Consider the following 21,330-nt stretch of genomic DNA (forward strand, 5'->3'; position numbering starts at 1 on the left):
GTAGAGTGCAGTGGCATACAGTAGATAGTTTCAGAGTAGAGTGGAGAGCTGAAGGGTGGAGTGGTGCAAGGCAGAGTGCAGTGGCATAGAGTAGTGGCGTAGAGTGTTGCAGAATAGAGTGCTGTAGAGTGCAGTGGCGTACAGTTCTGTGGTGCAAAGTAGAACAGAGTGGCGTAGAGTGCAGGGATGTACAGCACAATTGTATAGAATGGTGTAGCATGCAGTGGTGTAGAGTGTTGCAGAGTATATTGCTTTTAGAGTGTAGTGGTGCAGAATAGTTGGAGAGGAGTGCATTGGTTTTGAGTACAGCGGTGTACAGTACATTGGAAAAGGTGTAATGGTTTAGAGGAGAGGGGCGTAGTGCACAGTGGTGTAGAGTAGAGTGCAGTGGCATAGAGTAGATTGTTTCAGAGTAGAGTAAAGTGGCGTAGAGTGGAATCGCGAAGGGTAGAGTGGGAGTGTGCAGAGTGGAGTCAATGTAGTGGAGAAGAGCGCACTGGTGTAGAGTGAAGAGGCCTAGACGGGAGTGGTGTAGAGTGCAGTGGTGCATAGTAGAGTGCACTGGCATAGAGTAGTGCACAGTAGAAAGGTGTGAAGTGGAGCACAGCAGATTAAAGTGGCATAGAGTAGAATAGTGTGGTGGCATATCGTGCAGTAGCGCAGAGTAGTGTGTCGCAAAATTCAGTGATGGAGTGTCAGAGTGCAGTGGCAGAGCAGAATACAGTGGCATAGAGCTCAGTAACAGAGTATAGTGGTGTACTCTAGAGTGGCATAAAGTGAACTGGTTTTGAGTGCAGTGGCGTAAAGTGCAAAGGTGTGGAGTAGTGCAGAGTGGAATAGACTGCCAGTGAGTGCAGTGGCATAGATTAAATTGTCTCACGGTAGAGTGACTTAGAGTTGATTGGCTTAGAGTGCAGTGGTGTAGAGTAGAGCAATGTAGAGTAGAGTGGTGCAGAGTGAAGTGGAGTATAGTGCATTCGCATAGAATGGCTTAGAGTGCAGTGGTGTGGATGCAGCAGAGTAGAGTCACGTAGAGTTCAGTTGTGCAGTGTTGCAGAGTAGACAGTCGAGTGCAGTGGTGTATAGTAGAGTGGCATAGAGTGCAGAGATTCAGAGTAAATTGGTACAGAGAAGAGGGGTGTAGAGTGCAGTAGTGCAGAGAAGAGTGGCATAGAGTAAAGTGGAGAAAAGTAGAACAGAATGACGTAGAGGGCAGTGACGTAGAGTACAATGGTGTCGCGTGCAGTGGGGCAGAGCGTTGCAAAGTAGAGTATAGTGGCCTAGAGTGCAGTGGTCCCAAGCAGATTGACATAGAAGTCAGTGACAGAGCCCATTGGTTTTAAGTGGCATTGAGTGCAATGGGTAGAATAGAGTTCAGTTGAGTAGGGTGGTACGGAGTAGAGTGGTACGGAGTAGAGTGGTACGGAGTAGAGTGGTACGGAGTAGAGTGGTACGGAGTAGAGTGGTACGGAGTAGAGCGGAATGATGCACAGTAGACTGGACTGGTGCAGGGTAGAGTGGAATGGGGAACAATAGATTAGAGTGGAGTAGAGTGGATGACAGAATGCACTGGAGTGGAATGGTACAGAGTAGAGCGCAGGGTTGCACAGTGGAGTGGTATAGCATTGAGTGGCGCATAGCGGGGTAGAGTGCATTGGCAGAGTAGAGTGATGTGGTGTAGAGTGCAGTGATGGAGTGCAGAGTGGCATAGTGGGGAGTGGTGCAGAGCTGAGTGTGGTTAAGTGGAGTATGCATTGTGTGATAGAGCACTGCCATTACACACAACACATCTCCAACTAAAATGACAATTACGTTTGCAGACATACAGTTTTAGTGATAAAAATAGATTGTGCACAAACGATAATGTGTGGAAATGTCATCACTTAGTGTATTGATTTTTTTTAAGGCATTCAAATATTTGTTTACACCACACTTCGGAATTACCAGAATTGTCCCTAGTAGCCAGCATGATTGTCACAGAAACCCTCTCATTTTAAAGTCAGAGAAAGAAAAGTAAACACCAAGCTCCTCCAGAAGACAAAGCCTGACATTGAACCTCTGACTTAATGCACAGCAAATGTGACAAGATAAGAACAAGATTTAAAGGAATGTTAACAGAAATGGAGCACCAGGAAGGATACTGTAAAGAAGATTTGGGCAACGAGAGGGACGAACTCAAGCTAGACAGCCTAAAACAAATAAAGCCAGCAAATAGAAAAAAGAAAATGCGATTCACAAACCACAAAGCCAATGATAAGCAACGGGCAGGATGCATTCCCTGGGAAGTTTTCTGAATGTCCCCAATATATTGTTAGCAAACCAGACAGCTGCGCTGGTAGGCTTCAACTTAAAATCAGCTACTAAAAGGATGCATCATTTTGTGGGAAAAGGTCATCATGAAAACGATTTCCATTGGTTTGTATTATAAAAATTAAAACTTAACAATAATGATATGGTCAAGACCAACAAGATTTGAACAGAGATGGGTCTATAGGCTCCGCACAGACTCAGAGGTTCTTAATGATGAAATAACCTGGTCATAGATTGGGTGGATGGGATGATCGCCTTCTAAAGATTTCACTCAAGATTGATATGTTCACTAGACGTACCTTGTGGCACCCTTTCTACAATGGCTTTTATGAGGGTCCTCTGGACGACACTGTCCATGTAAGTACGACTGCATCACAGTATGGAAGGAAGAATACTCATAAGACTACTACTATGTTGTGATCACACATTTAGGCAGATAAGTGAGTGCTAGATCTGCGAGCGTAGCCAGACCACATTTCGGAATCCAAGACCCTAATGAGGATTACGTTTTAATGTCGAAACAGACCAACAGGGTGGCACATACATAAGTACAGGGATGAAATCAAATAGTATGATGAACCGATAGAGACTTCACCCTATGAGGAGTGTTAAGGTGTCATCAAGTTCTAACAGGCACTGGCATACATAAGACTTAAGATGATCCTGAAAGGGAACTACATTTCTTATGTTCTACTACCATTATGGAACCTAGACCTATAATCACGATTCCCGCTGGCAGTTTATTGCAACAAGGGATGATTGCCCTAATAAAATTATAAAATCATCAAAACAACACTATGCTAGTAGTCAATGACGATAGTAAGGCTGAGTTTGCACCGGGCGCTATGTGGCTGTGATGCATTATGAAATGTTGTGCTCTCCGATAAAAATACCAGCGGCCACCAGGCTCGGGAGCGGGAGATGAAGTGCACCGCCGGTGGCAGCGGTAGGTTACCAGCAGGAGCCTGTACCTTGACGAAGAAGATGGGGGCAAAGGAATGGAGGCCGGATTACCAAATATGGGGGCCTGTTAAGAGGGCTTCATGTGTTTATACACACCTTGAAACTCAATACGGGTTTTCTGAGTTCGCTATGGCCTGATGTATGGGTAATGGTATGCATGGATTAATGTCACACAATGTATCTCAGTCCACGTTTTGTATTTCATACAGGAGGGGCAGCATTGAATTATAGTGCTTTATCTATGGGTGAAATATGATCACGACGGAGCTATACTATACAAATTTCATGATGACAATGGAGTTGTCAAACGTGATAAAATGGGTGCTACGATACTGCGGTCTCAAATTCAGACACTATCAACCTGCTTTGGGGGCACTGAGCCAATGGAACAGTATCAACATACGATTTCTACCACTGTGCATTTATAAATAGAATATCTAAGTATGTAAGTGCCATCATTAAAAAAATGGAAAATATGGGTGACGAAACCAACATCAATTAGAGCACTTGGACTTGTGTATCACCCTATAAATAATATAGTAAAACTGATAGGAGTATTTTGTCACAATCGTATATATGTTCAATGAATGATCTTCTCTAAAACAAGTGTATGACTACAGGAGAGGTTCATTCCCGATGGGACCGCCTGGTGAAAACCGGACTGTTTTAAGGTAACTAAATGTATTAGTTGTGCATGTTCACCTGCGTTTTCTCCATGTGTGCTTACTGTGCTGTGAATTTTCTTGTGTACCACAATAGGTGCATTGGAATGAGAAAGATTAGGCGTGTCTACATATAAAGCAAAAGGAAATTAAAAGAATGTAATAAAGAAATCATAGTCATGTTTTATCCACAGGTGAAGACGGTGGACGGGAAGGTAAAACGTATTCACCTGTTGTGAGTTATATAATATGCGAGTGTTGGACAGACCAGACTAAACCTAAAGAAGCATTATGCAACAAACGGATAGACTATAGTTAGAATATGAAGACTCCTGGGAAACAAAAAATGAAAATCAGGACTGCCATAATGAGCAGACCTAGGAAGAACGACTATGTAACCAGGCAATGGAGAAGAGCACACAGGAATCTCATGATCTGGTTTGGATGCAGAGAGCCATACTTAGGTCAAGAGCGCATATAAGCAGTTCCTTCCAATCAGAACCTCCATCAAAACGTAATAACTGAATGCTTATATTTACTAAATCAACCAGCATGTACAGAAAGAATTTGAGCCGTCAACCATCAATAAATAATGTATGTATAGGGAACCTCCCATTGCCATCTTGCAGCTTCCTAGGAATTGCCTCCCTCATAGAAGTTCTCATCTTCTAACACACTCTTAAACAGCCCGCCCACTGCTTTGTTTTCCCATGACATACCTTCAGCAAGAGAAGGAATATCTCTAGAAAAAAAAATCTCAAAAACACCCCATAACGGAAACAGATATGACAAACAGCATTATAGATTGTGGAGTAGTCTCTAATACACATACAAAGGAGGAAACGTGCCACAGAAATTCCTATCAGGAACCAGTTTGTCGAAAAGGTAACTTAGGGGAAACAAGTGACTTGCACAAAATGCACATCATTAGGAATGCTAATAAGGTGAAATGTCAACACCGGCAGTGAACGCCTTTAGGTTGCCGTTGCTTTCCACTGTCTCAAGGCCATAAAGGTAGCGACAGGGTGGCTAATTAGTACAGTGGGTTTAACAGACTGCTGATCATTTTGACTCAAGTTCATATACTTTCGATGCACCACAAAAGTCAATTGTCTCCCGAAGGTTTACCCAACTCTGCTCGGTAATATATGACAAGTTATTTTTATTGGCCATGTTGACATAATTATGCACAGAGACAATATGCAGGATCTGAATTTATCAGTTGTTGCAAACGTAGGGTATTGTAAGGTTTAAAAACAGGCCCATGAATATTCAATGGTATGTGCTGGGTAGAAAATAAGAACAGAGAAGGAAGAACACATTTAGCTTTTTGTTAGGGAAAGTGTTTGGTTAAAGAAGGTAGAGTGTGAGGTTTTGCCACCAACACGGTCTTAGAAACAGAAACTCATAATGGACTTTAGATAGTTAAAGCGGACTGATGAAAGGCCAAAAAAAAGATAACCGAAGGTGGGAAATCCTATCGTAACAGCAAGACTTGTAAAGCATAATAAAAACAGCAGCTTCCAGTGCAAACCAACCAATGAAAGTCAGAGAAGCAGTGAGGAGCACAACTGCTCTGTGAAAGGGGAATATCCTCAAACGCAATGTTGGGTCATGGTGTGCAAAACTTAGTTCTGCAGGTTTGAGACACAGGTTATGGTTTCACCGTTAGGAAGTAGGACACCTCAGTGGTTGGGACGGATTCAAGAGAAGAGAGGAGCACATTCTCTCTCACCACGTTCATCGATCTCATACATTCTTATGTTGTTTTATATACAAGAACATTATGCCTCAGGGGCTCATTGCACGCACACGCATTGTCTGAAGTGACATGGTATCTAAAAATTGCTTTATTTGTCTAAGTATATATGCATTCTGTTTCACATGGGTCAGTGTATATGTCCACTGTCACATGTGGCCCAGTGTGCATGCATACCCACAAGTATGACACGTTCTGGGTTAATTTAGTCTCACAGGGCCCAGTGTACACACCCTTTGCCTTATATGGCCTAAGATACATTTCATCTTAAGTGGCTAATTATGCACACCCATTCCCACATTTAACTAAGTATATTTACAGGTCATTCCATTTGGGCCAGCAAGTATGAACAGTAGATCTTAATCGGTCATGTGAATATGTATTCTCTCGAACATGACCCAGTGCATCTGCCGCCTTAGGGGAAGAGATAGGAATACCTCAGCTTAGAAGGGTGTTAAAGAAATGGCTCAGGGGGAAAACCCTGGTATCCGATGGGCTTCTGCTTAAATATTACACCCTATATGCAAAAATATGGACTCCAACCCTCGCAGAAAAGTAAACAAGGCAAGGCGACAGAAGGAACTACCTTATCGTTGTCTGAATCAATAGTAGTAGCCATTCCTAAGGACGAAAGATCTGTCATTTGGTGCCCGGATCGTGTCGTATGCCGACGACACCCAGCTCCTCTTCTCTTGCGAGAGGGGGGCTGACTTTGACGGGGAGAGTATCCGGAATTGCCTTGGGGCGGTGTTCGCATGGTTCCAACGGAACAGCCTCAAGTGCAATTCCGATAAATCGGAGGTACTCTTTTTCGGGTGCGATATAGAGCCCAGCTGGCAGGCCTGGTGGCCCGTCGACATGTTCCCACCATCCAGCTCTTCCCCTATGGCTAAAAACTTGGGGGTCAAGATGGACAAGGGGTTGACGATGAGAGCCCAGATTCTTGGGGTGACCGGCACTTGCTTCGGCCTATTAAAAATGCTGCGGAGGTTTTTGCCTCTCCTGTCAGAGGAGCATAGGAGGCTGACTGTGCAGGCTCTGATAGGCTCCAGGTTGGATTATGCCAACATTCTTTACCTGGGCCTACCAGAGTACTTGCTACAGCGGCTTCAAGTTGCGCAGAACGCGGCGGCCAGGGCCATTTTCGGTCTAAATAGACGTAGCAGCGTCTCTGGGCTACTGCTGACGCTGCATTGGCTACCCATCCGCAAACGGATTGCCTTTAAGGCTTTGACTTTGGCCTACAAGGCGCTCCATGCGGTGGGGGCGAAGTATCTCCAAAAGAGACTGGCCTTTTACCATCCGGCTTGCTCGCTGAGGTCTGAATCTCTGCTCTTGGCGGCGGTCCCTCGTGTTAAGAGGGCCCGCCTGGGTGGCCGTTCCTTTAGTCTATTGGCCCCACAGATGTGGAATTCATTGCCGCTCCCACTTCGGGGGGCCACCACTCTTCTTGAGTTTAGGAGGGGGCTCAAAACCTGGTTGTTCTCCCAGTAGGCTTCTAGGTAGTTCTTTTTTTATTCTCTGTGTGTTGTTTATTTCTTTTAAACTGTGTTATGTTACTCTGCATTACGTTGCCTTTCCTAAAAGCGCCGGGACACTCTTTTTGAGTAACCGTTGCGCTATACAAAACAACAAATAACATAACATAACATAACAAAGGTTAGCGCCTATCAGCTGCGCTCAATGCTGAACACGGACTATAAGCTGCTTAATAAAATTCTGGCCAATAGGCTGCTTCCCCACATGCAGACTATTATCCACCCATAGCAATAAAGGTTCATTCCTGGATGGAACACAGCCTTTAATATCGGGCGATTGCTGAGAGGTTTGGAAGCACCCGCCAATATTACCAAACTTGCAGTAATCGTTACTATTGCTATCAAAAAGGCTTTCAAAACTCAAGATTGGCTCTACCTCTACGAAGTGATGAACAAGAGGAGTCCAGACCTCTGGTTTCATCACTGAGTGTGTAACTCCTACACACTAAACTTCTACCAAATGGTCTGGGACTGCCAGGACCTCCACCAGACTATTGACGGTAGGTCACACATTTACACCATGAGGCCACAGATAGAAATCTGAGTGCACGGCGGATACTTGTGTGCTGGGTATGCACCCTCGACCGGCAGGCAAGAAATGTACTAGCACGTTTATAAACCTGGCTTAGGTCTTAGCCAAAAGACAAATAAATAGCCATGAGGTGAAGGAACAGACAACCCCCTCCTAGCGGGACGTGGTAGCAGAAGTACAAAAGTGGGTGGGGTATGCGAGCACACTGCTCCATATGGAAGAAAGTAGTGGACTGAGAAAACCCGAGCTAACGGAGGCGTGGAATGCGACCCTAGCAGATTTTTAAGGAGGAGGATGGCGAGAGTGAATGCTGTGGGTGATTTGTTGAATACTCATACCACACCACTTTGTGATTTTCCACCTCCAAAGAGAATGCGGATGGCGCCTTCTGTCCATTTCCCCGTATCGGTTTATGCCTTTGTCCAGGAGAAATACAGGACGGTGGTACAGGTTCGATATTGAGGGCTGAGAAAAACCTCAAAGTAACTGATAGGATGAGACTTTAAAAATGGCAAAGGTCTAAAAAGGGAACCAAGCAACGGAAAACAAAAAACAAAAATAGTTTCTTTTCAGGAAAGAAAAAGAGCTCAAAATACAACTGGACCCTCGGGGGAGAAAAGGTGGAAGAGGCAAATGAATACACATATCTAGGCAGAATTTTCACCAAGACTCTACAAAATCGGCCACACACTGTGAACTTGACCAGGAAAGCTGATGTACACACGGGAGGTCTCTCAAGGTTATATGCAGCGTCAGCATACAGGCATTTCTCTTCCCTGCTTAAGGTATATAGTGTCAAGATACCGCCTGTACTATCATATGCCTTGGAATATATTCCCATAAACCAATGGAACTTCTTAGACTTAAAAGAAGGGAAAATATTACGGAGACTAACGAAGGTGTCACAAGCTGTTCCAGTACAAGCTCTCCGCCTCGAGTTTTCACTAACCAGCTCCTATTCTCGAGGAATTGCCAACGTCATCAGGTGGGCGTATAATCTCCTGCACGCCGAGGAAGGAACTCTTCGATCTCTGCTCAAAACAGAAACATTTGATCGCGACTCATCTAAACACGTTTTTAGAAAAAACATGTCAGTTGCCTTGAAGCTAGCAGAGATTAACACCAATTTGCTGCTAGCTTGGACACCAGCCCAGCTTAAGCATTTTTTGAAACATTTCACTTCAAGGCTTAGTTTTGATCTTGACTTTTCGCATTGCTCTAAACTATCTACATATAAGAATTTTATTGAAACTATAACATATAAGAAAATTCAACAGTATATTGCTTTCAACCTAAATCATAGTGTCAGGAGAGCGATTGTTCTGCTCCGGTTCGGTATATTACCGGTCAAAACTGTAACATCTAAATGGCACTTAAAGGAAAGCCCTAAATGCAATTTGTGTAATGGAGGAGAGCAAGACGTTGAGCATTTAATGTTTGTATGTCCAAATCTAAAGGTGGTAACGGCAAGGAAGAGGTATCTGCAATCCATATACGTCAAATGTAGGATTAAGTCAGCAAAGGAACTGATCATCTTATGTAAATTCCCGCCAAATGAATTTGTCTGTTATAATTTTTATACATTTTTAAAACCTTTTTTAACTTTGTATTAGTACAAGAAATTTTAAATGGTGTAAAAAACCTGAATATTATGTTTAAATTATTTGTGGTCCTCAGTAGAGTACCAAAGCAAATAAAAAATAAACTTGATAAATAAACTTGAAACTTGAACCAAGCAACGGAATAAGTGAGGTTTCACAGTTTGTTTGGCGTCTTTTTTTATACATTTTGTTATTAGTGCTTCCTTCTATGGTTGGTTTTTCTGGGTTCCTCGTTGCTTGACGAGTCTCTACTTTGACCCATACAGTGAGAATTAAATGCTGATGAAGTGGCAGTCTTTACGAAAACTGCGGATGATGGAAAAGCAGTGGACTCTGCTAGCAAAGGAAACCTTCCGAAAAGGTTTGTATATAATCTGATATTCATACATGTGTAAATTTGTGCTGCAGCAAAAGCATGTAAGCATTAACAACCGGATAAAACTCTACAAATCAATAACATTATGTTTTAAAAAAACAGTGCATGTGTGCACTCTGACTAACAAGGCTCAGTGTACAAACACAGTGTCCAACATGACAAAGTACATGCACTGTACATCTGGTATGGCTATTCAGCATTCATGCACACTGTCTCATGCAGCCAAAAGTAAACTGACATTCTCTCACACTTCCAAGTTGCCCATTTTTACGTACACATTCCTTCTCGCATTTGCCCTTGTGTATATGCCTTCTGTCTTAGATGGCCCAGACCCACTGTGTATGTGGCTGAGAGCTAGGCAACTTCTGCCAATTAAATGTCTACTTTCTCTTCGGAGGCCTTGCTTACAGGATAGGTTTTCTTTGCTTGGCCACCAATACATGTGTCTTCTTGCCCTTTGCACAATACAATGCCCAACAACATGTGAGACTGCATCTGCAGCATCTATTAAACATCATTCTCTGGGAAGTCTACTTCGGCCACACTACTGAGAGGGCGCAGCACCTACCGTAGGCCAGTGAAGTGCGCATGGATCTTGAGCTCCGCAGAGTAAATCTCTATACGTTTGCTCTGTATCTCAATAATGGCTCCCAGCGTTGGCACATACTGCAAAATAAGAGCACTGTGAATGTAAACAGAACAAGCCCAGAAAAGAATGGAAGAAACTCTAGAGGGATAACTAAATGTAGCGACTTGTAAGAAAAAAAGCACAGAGAAAGCCAGAAAGTGTGCTAATGAATGGCGTGAGGTTTTGTATGCGCAAAACAAGAAAACATCAAACCTACAGCACAGACAAAAGCATTAGAAAAATGCATCCTACAAAAAAAGGTTGATTTGTTCTCTCTAGCACCCATTTGTCAGATGCCTTTTTCAACGACCACTCCCCTCCGATACCAAACTGCTCACCAACTGATTATAAAAATGGTGGCAACAGTGACAATACTTCAGTATTGGCAATACTGTTCCATGATGACTGCCATGTTTATAATCAATCAGCAATGTGTGCAGCAGCACTGGGGTGCAGTCACTCACAAAAGCAGCTGAGAAATGGTTGCAACAGAAAATAAAGAACACTTTATTTCCCTGTAGCATCCCATTTTTCTCGGCGCTCACTCCCCATTGCTGCCAGGGAGCTTGCCTACTAATTTTGTTGACATAATAGGCCTTCATAAATTTCACTAAATTGGGAGGGACACACTTAACCAACCACAGAAAAACAATGAGACTCAAATACTAATTTGGGCTGTTCTACAAGATGATTGACAATGTCGCAAGCCAATGGTGGAAGGTTCAGTAGCAAAAGCATCCAATGGCTGAAGACGCTGACCCAATGCCCCTTAAAGTAATTATAAAACACAAAGCAAGATGTTCACCATGAATAGCACAAGCCCCATACATGTTGAAACTAAAAAGGAGGGGATAGAGACACATCCCTGCGTGGGTCGGGAATGTGGCAGTGCCAGGTGTCGAGCAAGGAGAAGCAGAGAGAATAAAGAGAGGAAAGACTGCTACATGCCCAAGAACACTCAACCTCAGAAATTAATTACACGTGCAACCCCTTCACGCTCTACCAAAAAAAACGTGCATGCTATTATGCTAGTGCAGCAACAATGTTCCTCACCGAGTCCTCCTTGTAGTCGGAGTACAGCTCCACCTCGACTACTTGCTTCTGCTCCAGGAGCCCGAACAGGAAGAGGCTGGCAAAGGATAGTGTGTTGACGATTTGCAGAAGTTTTGACTTGTAGTGCAGCATGGCCTGCATCGAGAGCAGAGGAGACAGGCTCAGGAAAAGTGGACTGAAGGATTAATGGCATTAACAGTCCACAAACCAGCTGCCTCTCCTAACACTTTTTCACTTTATGCTTATCTTTGACCCTGTACAGTGCTTCACTGCCTTTTAGCTTTTCTGTCCTATAAAAATACCACCTTCATACATGTATGCATACAAAGGGTGGGACTGATGAGAGAAGATGGAGACAGGGAACCCCTTAATGTGACAAAGAAAGGCATCGTATGTATACAAAGACACTACAAAGCACCTTGGCATCTAGGTAAACTGTATTCCTAGACTGTGCACCTACCGAGCGTGCAGACGAAGAGATGACACTTCCGCCCCGGGTGTAGCAGGAGATGGAGACCATGAACATGCCAAGGTTCTGGTTCACAGGAGACTCCGGCATGTCCAACTCTAGTGCAAAGCGGTAAGGTTGTCCGTACATCAGCACCTGCAGTGAAGGGGGACATGACGTCAGCTATCAAAAGAGGAGCATCAAGTGCTAAGAGGGGCGAGAGGGCATCAGAAACAGTAGATAAGTCAGGTCCTGAATGGGGAGCCAAGGCATAAGGTACCACCAAGTGATCCACTGCATCAGGCATGAGGGAGCAGGAGGTTATGTGCCAAGGCTGAGTGGCGGGGGGGGGCATCAGGTACCAAAAGGGTGAGGAAATTAACCACGTACCAGTGAGCAGGCAGGGATAGTGCACTTGAAAGAGTATCGAAAAGTGTTATCAAGTACCATTCAAGGAGGTAGGCGTGGGGGGGGTGGGGCAAGTGTGTAGTGGTTGGAATAGAGGTAAGCACTGTGGTGGAGAGTATGTCAGGTACCACACTAAAAAGACAGTAGGGCAGACAGAAAAAAATTATCACCTGGGTTTGACCTGGAGATGAAAACCAGGGGCAAATATTGACCCTAACTATAGACGATACCTGAACTCTGGCAGATCCTGAGACACCATAACAAATATCAAAACATTTATTGATAGGGGGGATTGCCAAGACCTTCTCTCTTTCCGGAAAGCCTTGAAGACCTGGCTCTTCAGACAAACACTGCAATAAACCCTCAGTCCTCTTCATCTATATCTATGTCATACGAAGGAATTAGAGGACTGAATATTTACAAAACACCTTAAAAACCTATTCTTATGTTTGATTTACAGGGAAGGATAGATGCAGATAATTTATTATATTAGATTTATTTATGTTGTATTATAGCAATTTGTAAAACAACAAAAAGTGATGGGTAGATTACTTGCAAAGTCTCAGCCACTGGCAACTGCTCCAGGCTGCATTCCTGTCTAACATTATTTTGCCCAATGTGCCACTACACACTGGGAGTAACCATACAAAATGTTTAGTGTTGGTCTGATTATCAACCGCAGTCCAGCCTAAACTGCATGCCATGTTCCTTCTGAATTTAGAACACAAGCAACCTCAGACCAGTCCCAATCTTGTTGGGCCTCGTCACAGATGTGAACCTTGATCATATTGCACAACGAACATATCCCACAAGTGGCCACAACCCCGTACTTAGGGCATCACATCAAGAACACACAAAAGGGCAGGGCCAAGTCTGATTTGCATTTGGCTGGTCCCAATCTGGAGAGCATGGGGGTAAAAAAAACAACGGCCTGGAAGGCAGCCCCAAGTAATTACCAGTGGCTGAGATTAATTCAAGCTTTCAATCCATCTAACAGGGATTTATCTGTATCACCACTGTACTGCCAGAACAAAACCTTATCCTGATTTACTGTGCAAGTTACTAGGCTGGTCAACCAACCTAACAATTAACACAATTAACATATTGGTTGAGCTCATTGGCAAAAGCTTCGTAATCAACACACTACAAATGTGAGGAAATGTAATTACAAATAATTTCTTGCAAACAAGACCATATACCTGAACTAAGAGCAAACAACCCACATACGTGGTAGAAGTCAACTAACAACTCAAGTTACAAACTTATTTCAAATAAGGGTGAAACCTCTCAGATATGCATGAACGTCTCCCCATACTTTAAAAACAACAAACACCATTTGACCAGCCATAACACGTATGGGCTTCTCTATGGGCCATCACCTGCCTCTACCACTAGGAATCTGACCTAGAGCAGAAAATGTCCTCACCCCGGTCTACCTGCATATTTGTATCTATACCTCTCCAGCATTATATAAACTAACATGGCTTAACACCAGCCAGTCTGCTAAATATTAAATTAAGTATCAAAACAATCTTGCTGCACACTGATGACACTTAGAATTTCAGTAGTAAAAATACGAGACATCAAGAGCAGTATAAATCACTTAATTCTGTGCAGGAAGGTAAAATAACATTCCAACACATTGTCTAAAGATGTGTTAGGAAAGCCCCTGCTCGATCTCTGCTTACATTCAACCTAAACCAGTATGCACCTCTCCAAAAGAGCCATACACTTTGCCTCAAAACCTAAATAACTATACCTCGCCTAAAGGGTCTCACATCCACCCTGTAAATGCAGATACCTGCACAACTCAAAAAAGACATCAACTCTTCTTTTAACCCCACCTACCTGCAATTCTCATACTGTACCTTACACTTACCCTCTAACAACTCATACTGGGTCCTACACTCGCACTACAACCATAGACAACTCTTCTCATGTAGAAAAAAAAACACATCCTCGAACCATTTATATCTGTACCACTTATAAATACCCTATGAATCGAATCCTATACAGCAACACCTCTCAAAAGGGATTAACACATGCATGTCAATATTTGGGACTGTCTAAGAGGGGGCTATTGAGAAAAAAATGTGGGCAACGTAAGTCCCCCACTTACTTGAACGGAAGTTGAGAAAGACACTGACATTTTTTTGTCTTGTCAAAATAGGGAATTTTTGGCATCTGTGCAACACCAAGTCTTGAACCCAGAGTCCAGTAGTTGTCTTCGGAGGTCTCACACCCTAGGCAACTCCTAGTAACCTGCAACCCACCTAAAGGGCCGAAGTAAGATGCACTTGACTAGAGTGCTAAAACACCCCCAAAAAATGAGGGCCTAAAAAATTAGCAGTTGAAGGACACAAGTAATAATACATCCATACTCCAGTGAAGATTAAACCGTCTGAAGAGGAGGGAAGTCTATGGCCGATGACCAATAATAAACAAACGAGTGACAATGCGCCCAACCAATTGTACGCAACAGGCAGCATCTAAACTCACTGGTCCGAAACAATTTGACTCACAAGAGTCTTTTAGTGGAGACCTAAAAAAGATAAAACATTTTAGAATGGTGATTATTGAAGTCTACGTAAGCATGTTACTTTTTGGGAAGGTAAAGAGGGCGACAAGTTCCAAAGGAGGATGTGCCTTTCCACCAGCAGGCATAGATTCTACTTCACGGGGCCAGTACCCCCAATAACACACCTATCAACTAACTCGACATAAACTGTTCAATCTCCTTTCACTTTAATGGGATCGTGATCCTCTTAAACATGTGGCTTCAACCTAATTTGTGGGGGCAATGGGGTGGGGGCCAGGTTGACATGAATACTCTAGAGCAGGGTTCTCCAACCTTGTAAGTAGCAAGGGCTACTTATGTTCAATGTAAATCATCCTTAACAACTACTATCATTAGTGGTGTTAACAGGGACCACATCAGACAAGAATAAATTAGTATTGTTTGGCTTTGTCAATTTGAAGTGATTCTACAGGGATAATATAGAACCGCTTCAATGGCACTGGCACCAAGGTAATATTATTAATAGTCTCCAATGTTGTATATTTCATCAGTCAAATATTAGATTTAAGGATAGTTTGGAAATTAGGACTTCTTAAAATACACACGTTTCCTTCTAAAAACACACTTTTCTATTTTGATATGGATATATTAATGTAAACAAGCAAACACTTCCAATTTAGTAGGCTGGGCTGCACACAGCAGAGCTACTCAGAAGAAGCTGGGGAGCTACCAGGAACTGCTCACGAGCTCCTCGCTGGTTGGAGAAGCCTGCTCTGGAGCAGTGGATGACGCGCCTCACGCGGCACTCACCGGGTCGCGCCCGTTCCTCAGCAGGGACACGTTGGCGACGGGGAAGGAGCAGAGCTCCAGGCCTACAGTGTCGCAATCCGATCTGGGGAAAAGACAAAGGACAGTCAGCATCTGGAGAAAGGGCAGAGACGGACAGCCTGGACAGGACTAGGACTCACCTGTAACCGTAGTGCACGGGGGCCGCGTGCCGCACCGTGGGCATGTAGGAGTAGTAGAAGCTGCCGTACAGGAAGATGGACACCCAGAGCAGCAGGATCACCACGCACACAAGGATGGCGACCTGCAGCACCACCCGGCGAATATGCACAATAGCCAGGCCGGCCACCTCCCGCGCCAGGAGCAGCAGCGGCAGCGCCGGGGCGGCGTCCATCTTGCAGCGCCGCCGCCGCCGACTGACGAGGAAGGGTCACTGGACGCGGCTGAAGAAGCCCGACGTGTGCCTTCCTCAGCCGCGGTAATCACTGGGAGGCGTAACGTGTCATGAGGGAGCGCGCGGGTCACGCTGCGGGCCGGGCTGAGGGGAGCAGACTGTCACAAGGCACCGGGGCGCTGGGGTGTGGGGGGGATCCGCTGGCACACACCCAGCTAGGCCAGAGTGTGTCCGACGCCCCGGAGAGGGCGGTGCCGTCTCGGTTCTTTTCACAACTTCCTGTTCTGGCCACCGGACCGCTGCAACTTATGCTGTCGGTCCCCAAACTCTAGGCAGTAGGGACATAGCAAGTAGAGTAGGCCGCAGGCCTCAGGTCCGAGGATGATGAAGGGCCGCAGGCATCAGGTCTGCGGATGATGAAGGGCCTATCTCGCAGTGGCGGATAGGGTACTAACGCCCTGGTCTTGAGATCTGCCTCAGTACCAGTACACACTGGGCGTCTGTGTCCTCGTGGTAAACAGGGCACATTCGTTTCTTAAATGGTCGGACTCCAGAGCTCAGGCCCTGAAAATAACAAGAAAGAAGAAGCCTTTAGTGTAGTAAACACAACGGGGTTAAGAGTAGGACAGGGAGCAACGCCACCTACAAATTACCAGGCAACACTCACCCAAACATTCCCCGCACCACCTACAAGGCTACAACGAAACACTAATTGATACCGCTGCCACACATCGCCAATTCCAAAACAAATCTACCACCCTAATACATCGCGAGTTAACAGAACAGTCCAACACCACCCCCACACATCACCTCCACCACATATGCACAATGCACTGCCAACCTCAGCAGTACAAAATCGCCTCCAAACCATAGCAGACGACCACCCACCCAGTCAAACTTAGCATCGCCAACGCAACAACTCCCATTTCGTAAAGAATTGCCAGTGACACAGTGCAATCTAAACCACCCAATACCAACGTAATCCATATTATTAATGACTTCGTTCCTTTTACCTGTCTGTCAGTCATAAGCATCTTCTGTCACACCCCCTTAAATTTGTAGGTGTTTTCATTGTGACTCACAATACACCTTTCATATTTCAGACACGGTACTTCAGTGGGATTTGCAAACCACTTTATACCACTGACATGTAGGGTGTTCTCCCAGGAGGACAGAAGATACCCTGGTTATGGAGTTTGATTTCGAAAATGTGTTTCTGGTATTTTCGATGTGTTGATGAACCCTGCCTTGTATGCTTTGTATCTAGTGTCTGCTGTCTGTCTATGGTGTCCATGAGGTAATGTAAAACCCTGGCGTCAGTAGATTTGACAATTCATTTGAAGGACTCATAAGTGCTATGACTGACCTGGTGTGAACAGCCTCCGAGTGGGGTACTATTAAATGTAGTCTAGAAAATCAACTTAAAGGCACAATTACACATGGATTTCTTTACTTCGTAGCACTGGCAACGAGTTGGCTTGGGACTGAACCCTGCAGAGTGCCTACATGAAACTGAAAATTGAAGAAACTGAAGACAAGGAAAAAACCCTTAAAATAATGAAAAGAAGAAAAGCACACCACACCAGGGCCAAATGCCAGCTGCCCTAGAAAGCAACCGAAGCACTACAGGTGTATATCCCCTGTAAGCAACGGCAGAGGACTATAGCAGTCTGACTGCAAGAGGATGGAGCAATATCTGACCAAAAGCGCTTACGTAAGAAGCTCAGAAAAATGATGTAGCGCTCTCTGAAGAGAAGTAAGAGGCTGTTATATATTTGCCCAAAACGAACTTGTGAGGATTTTCCCACCTGCTTTGGCTAGACAGCTCAGTGAGAACGCCCAGGATGATGGCAGGGTAAATATTGAAGCTCATTTTGGGGGAAATTATGTTTAGGAAGCTGATTCACAGCGGTCAGCTGAGTCTTCTCTTAGGCAGTTCTGTACAATAATTTGTCATATCGTGAAAATGAACATCCACAACATGCAGATGAGAAGTTTATTAAAAAGTGAGACAGCTCAGCCACAGCTTCTGATCACAGCTCAAACCCTCTCCTTAGAATCTCATACCTTGTTCATACAACATTCAAAAGGAATGGACACTATGAATTTAAAGAGATCATTCATCTTCGTACTTAAACGTATGAAAATCTAGGCAAAATTACATACTAACAAACCAATAACTAAAACAGAATAATATTGTCCACAAATGGTTGAAATCACTCTGCTCTTGAAAAAGCAACCTCTCGATCCAGAGAACCTGAATAACTACCACCCAGTCTCAACACTCCCATTTTTTAGGCAAAGTCGTCGAAAATTGCGTAGTGTCAACTAGAATCACACATTCGAACAAACAACCTCTTAGACACTCTCCAGTCAGGTTCCCGTCAGGTTCACTGTACAGAAACGTATCCTCTAATTAGTCGATGACTCCCTTAGAATCCTCGACTCCATCAACACCTGCCTCCTGGATTTATCTGCCACATTCAACACTGTCAACCATCTCAACCTCCTTCGTATTCTTGAACTATGCATGGGATGTGGAGCCACTGTCCTCAACTGGTTCTTCTCTTACCTATCCAAACGTTCCCAAATTGAGAAAATGGGCATCTCGTTCCCAAGACCAGTCATCGTTCACCAAGGGACGCCTCAAGGTTGATCCTCTGCCAATCCCTCTTTAACCTCTACCTAGAACCACAATGTGTGATTTTCAGAAACTCTGGAATTCTCTTCCACCTCTACACCGACAACACCCAAATATACTTGAAAATCTCATCCCTGGAAGACGTTGCCCTGCTTTCAAATACACTCTTAAAGAGTCAGAACTGGATGTCCAACCACCATTTAAAACTGAACCCAACACAATTTATTTTGCTCTCACATCCGAAAGCAAAACTTTAGTACAAGAATGGATGGCCAACTTTCCTGCCCTGGAGGGCTGCCCCCCATTGTCCAGAGTGCTGGATCACTTTTCATCACCCTTGATAATCGTCTCAATCTTCACAGCCACATAGCAGCCATGGCCAACAAAGCACAACACCAACTTACACAGCTTTGGGGCATCAGACAGCTGAATCTGGAAAAATACAAAAAAAAACAGTGGCGTAGTCCCTTGTTCTCTTTAGACTAGACTATGGGATTGCCCTTCTCTTAGGCATTCTCAAAGTTCACCTAGGCCCACAGAGAGCAACACTACATGCTGCAGCATGCTCCATCTGGAGTATCAAGAAATTTGACCACATTTCCCCTGCCTTGCTAACCCTTCAATGGAACCCCATTGCAGTGTGGTCCCATTTCAAAATAGATTGCATTCCCACAGAGCCCGACACTCCTCACCATTCTATCTAAATGAGACACTGAAAATCTCCAGAGTAAATAGGCCTTCTAGAAATGCCCAATCCCTGCTCCTTGAATCCCTCCTTCAGTCAAGAATAATACATGAACCAGTCTTTCTCTGGTAGTGCCAATAGAATCTGGAACTCTCTGCCCCCCTCACTCCATCTTACCACCTGCCAAGCAACCTTCAAAAATGACCTCAAGCTCTTCCTATTTAGCAGACATCTTGGTTAATTTACCCTCGACCAGACTTAAGTCCTCTCACCACTGCGCCCTGATCTGTCTTAGTTATATGATCCAACCGTCTAAATCGATGCTTTAACTATGTATATCCTCTGCCCAATTGTTTTAACTGTCTCATGAGGTAACTCCTGTACACATCCACCGATGTGAACACCCAAGATTAACTACTATTGCTGTAACCCTATGTATTGTAAAGTGCTCTGATGCCTTCGGGCCATGTCCGCGCTATATAAAATTGCAAAAATAAATAAAAGAGTAAAGGTTAAGTCATGCAACAAGAGCAAAGTTATACACAAATAGAAATAGCACCTATGGGCACAACCCCGTTTCAAATAAATACACAAAAAATAAGATCTTATCAACCTTACAGTCTACAATATAAAACTGGTTTAAAATAGTTCTGCAAATATGAAGGTCTCCTTAATCTTTTAGGTCAACATGAAACATCCTGCTCTTCAACCTGCTTGCTATGTAAGCCCACATTTTTCTTCACATTCAACCCAAACACATCTTTGCACTATTCAAACTTAACTACCCTGGCTAAGTTACAAACCTTCCTATCCTACGTTTTCACAGCATTAAAAAAATACTTTAACCACCTTCGAAGAATAAGTAAGTGAAAAGTTCTACCTGGTAACAGTAGAAGCCCTCACTCAGACCAGATGTACTGTCGAAATTACCTGTTCCTTTACGCACCATTATGTTATCAAATCTTCCCTTCCCATCAGCAACTGCCTCTCCTTCTATATCCTTCCACAAATCACTAACAGACTAGTCTTTCTTCGCGTACATCCCTTGAAGAACCAACATCCTACAAGGCCTCCTACCATGAAGTAACTCAGATTTCCCTGTAGTTGCATGTGGCGTAAGTCTGTAGACAATCACTCTTTTGCCCATCTCATTCTTTTAGTTCAGCCTCAAAGCCATAGCCAGGTGAATTACTTCAGTGGTCTATTAAATCTCTCAATTACCCTGCTTGTTTATGGATGATACAATGAACACTTCTAGTGAGAAACAACAAAGCTCTTAAAGAATTCCTTCATTTCTACAGGACACAACTGTGTTCCATTATGGGCCAACACCACTCTAAGAACACCTTCACTCTCAAACACAGTACCTACAAATCTAACTGTAGTCTTTAAGCGGACATCACTAACACTCTGAACCATGGGTCACTTGAAAAACAAAACCAACAAATACTGTGTGACATTCTCTGATCTTAAATAACCTTCAATATCAATTGCCTCTTCTTGCCAGGAAACATCTAATGGAGATCTAACCTGCATAGGCAGAACTCTAGTCTTCAAAACCATGTCGCTATTACTACACTCTGTGCATTCCTTAACCACTTTCTCCATCTGAAAATCCATTCCAGGCCACCAGAAAACCAACTCAAATCCTTTCCATGATCTTAACAATTCCCAAATCTCAAATATGAGCCAACTGAATCACCGTTCGACACAATATTGGTACTACCAACCTCAGACTCATAAAAATAAACCATCTTGAACTGACCACTCATTTCAAACCATTTCATGATTTCACCATGCTTTCACCATGTCTCCCATTCACCACCAAGTCAATTAACCCACTTGGAACCCCATCATTGCACCCTTCCTCATTCCATTTCTCCTCCTCCTCAATAACCCCATCAGTTATATCACAAACACATGGCCATTGACCTTCAACCTCCTCTTCATTTCTTCTAGCTCCACTACTAGATCCAATCCTCAAGAGATAATCTGCAGTTCTATTCCCCACACCAGGTACATGCAAAA

The 21,330-nt window shown here is 43.9% G+C and overlaps 1 protein-coding gene across 1 annotated transcript in view; it reads right to left on the minus strand.

Moving 5' to 3' along the window:
- Positions 1-21,330, minus strand: part of BSCL2 (BSCL2 lipid droplet biogenesis associated, seipin) — a 142,278-nt gene that overhangs the window by 86,059 nt on the left and 34,889 nt on the right. Inside the window, exons 2-6 of the mRNA XM_078660485.1 lie at positions 15,765-16,540; positions 15,607-15,688; positions 11,883-12,026; positions 11,423-11,557; positions 10,310-10,407 (exon numbers count right to left, since the gene is read on the minus strand). Coding sequence (XP_078516611.1) covers positions 10,310-10,407; positions 11,423-11,557; positions 11,883-12,026; positions 15,607-15,688; positions 15,765-15,976 — 671 coding nt within the window. The 5' untranslated portion in view covers positions 15,977-16,540. The remainder of the gene's footprint in view (positions 1-10,309; positions 10,408-11,422; positions 11,558-11,882; positions 12,027-15,606; positions 15,689-15,764; positions 16,541-21,330) is intronic.

The sequence above is a fragment of the Lissotriton helveticus genome, chromosome 9, assembly GCF_964261635.1.
Source record: "Lissotriton helveticus chromosome 9, aLisHel1.1, whole genome shotgun sequence".
NCBI lineage: Eukaryota > Metazoa > Chordata > Amphibia > Caudata > Salamandridae > Lissotriton > Lissotriton helveticus.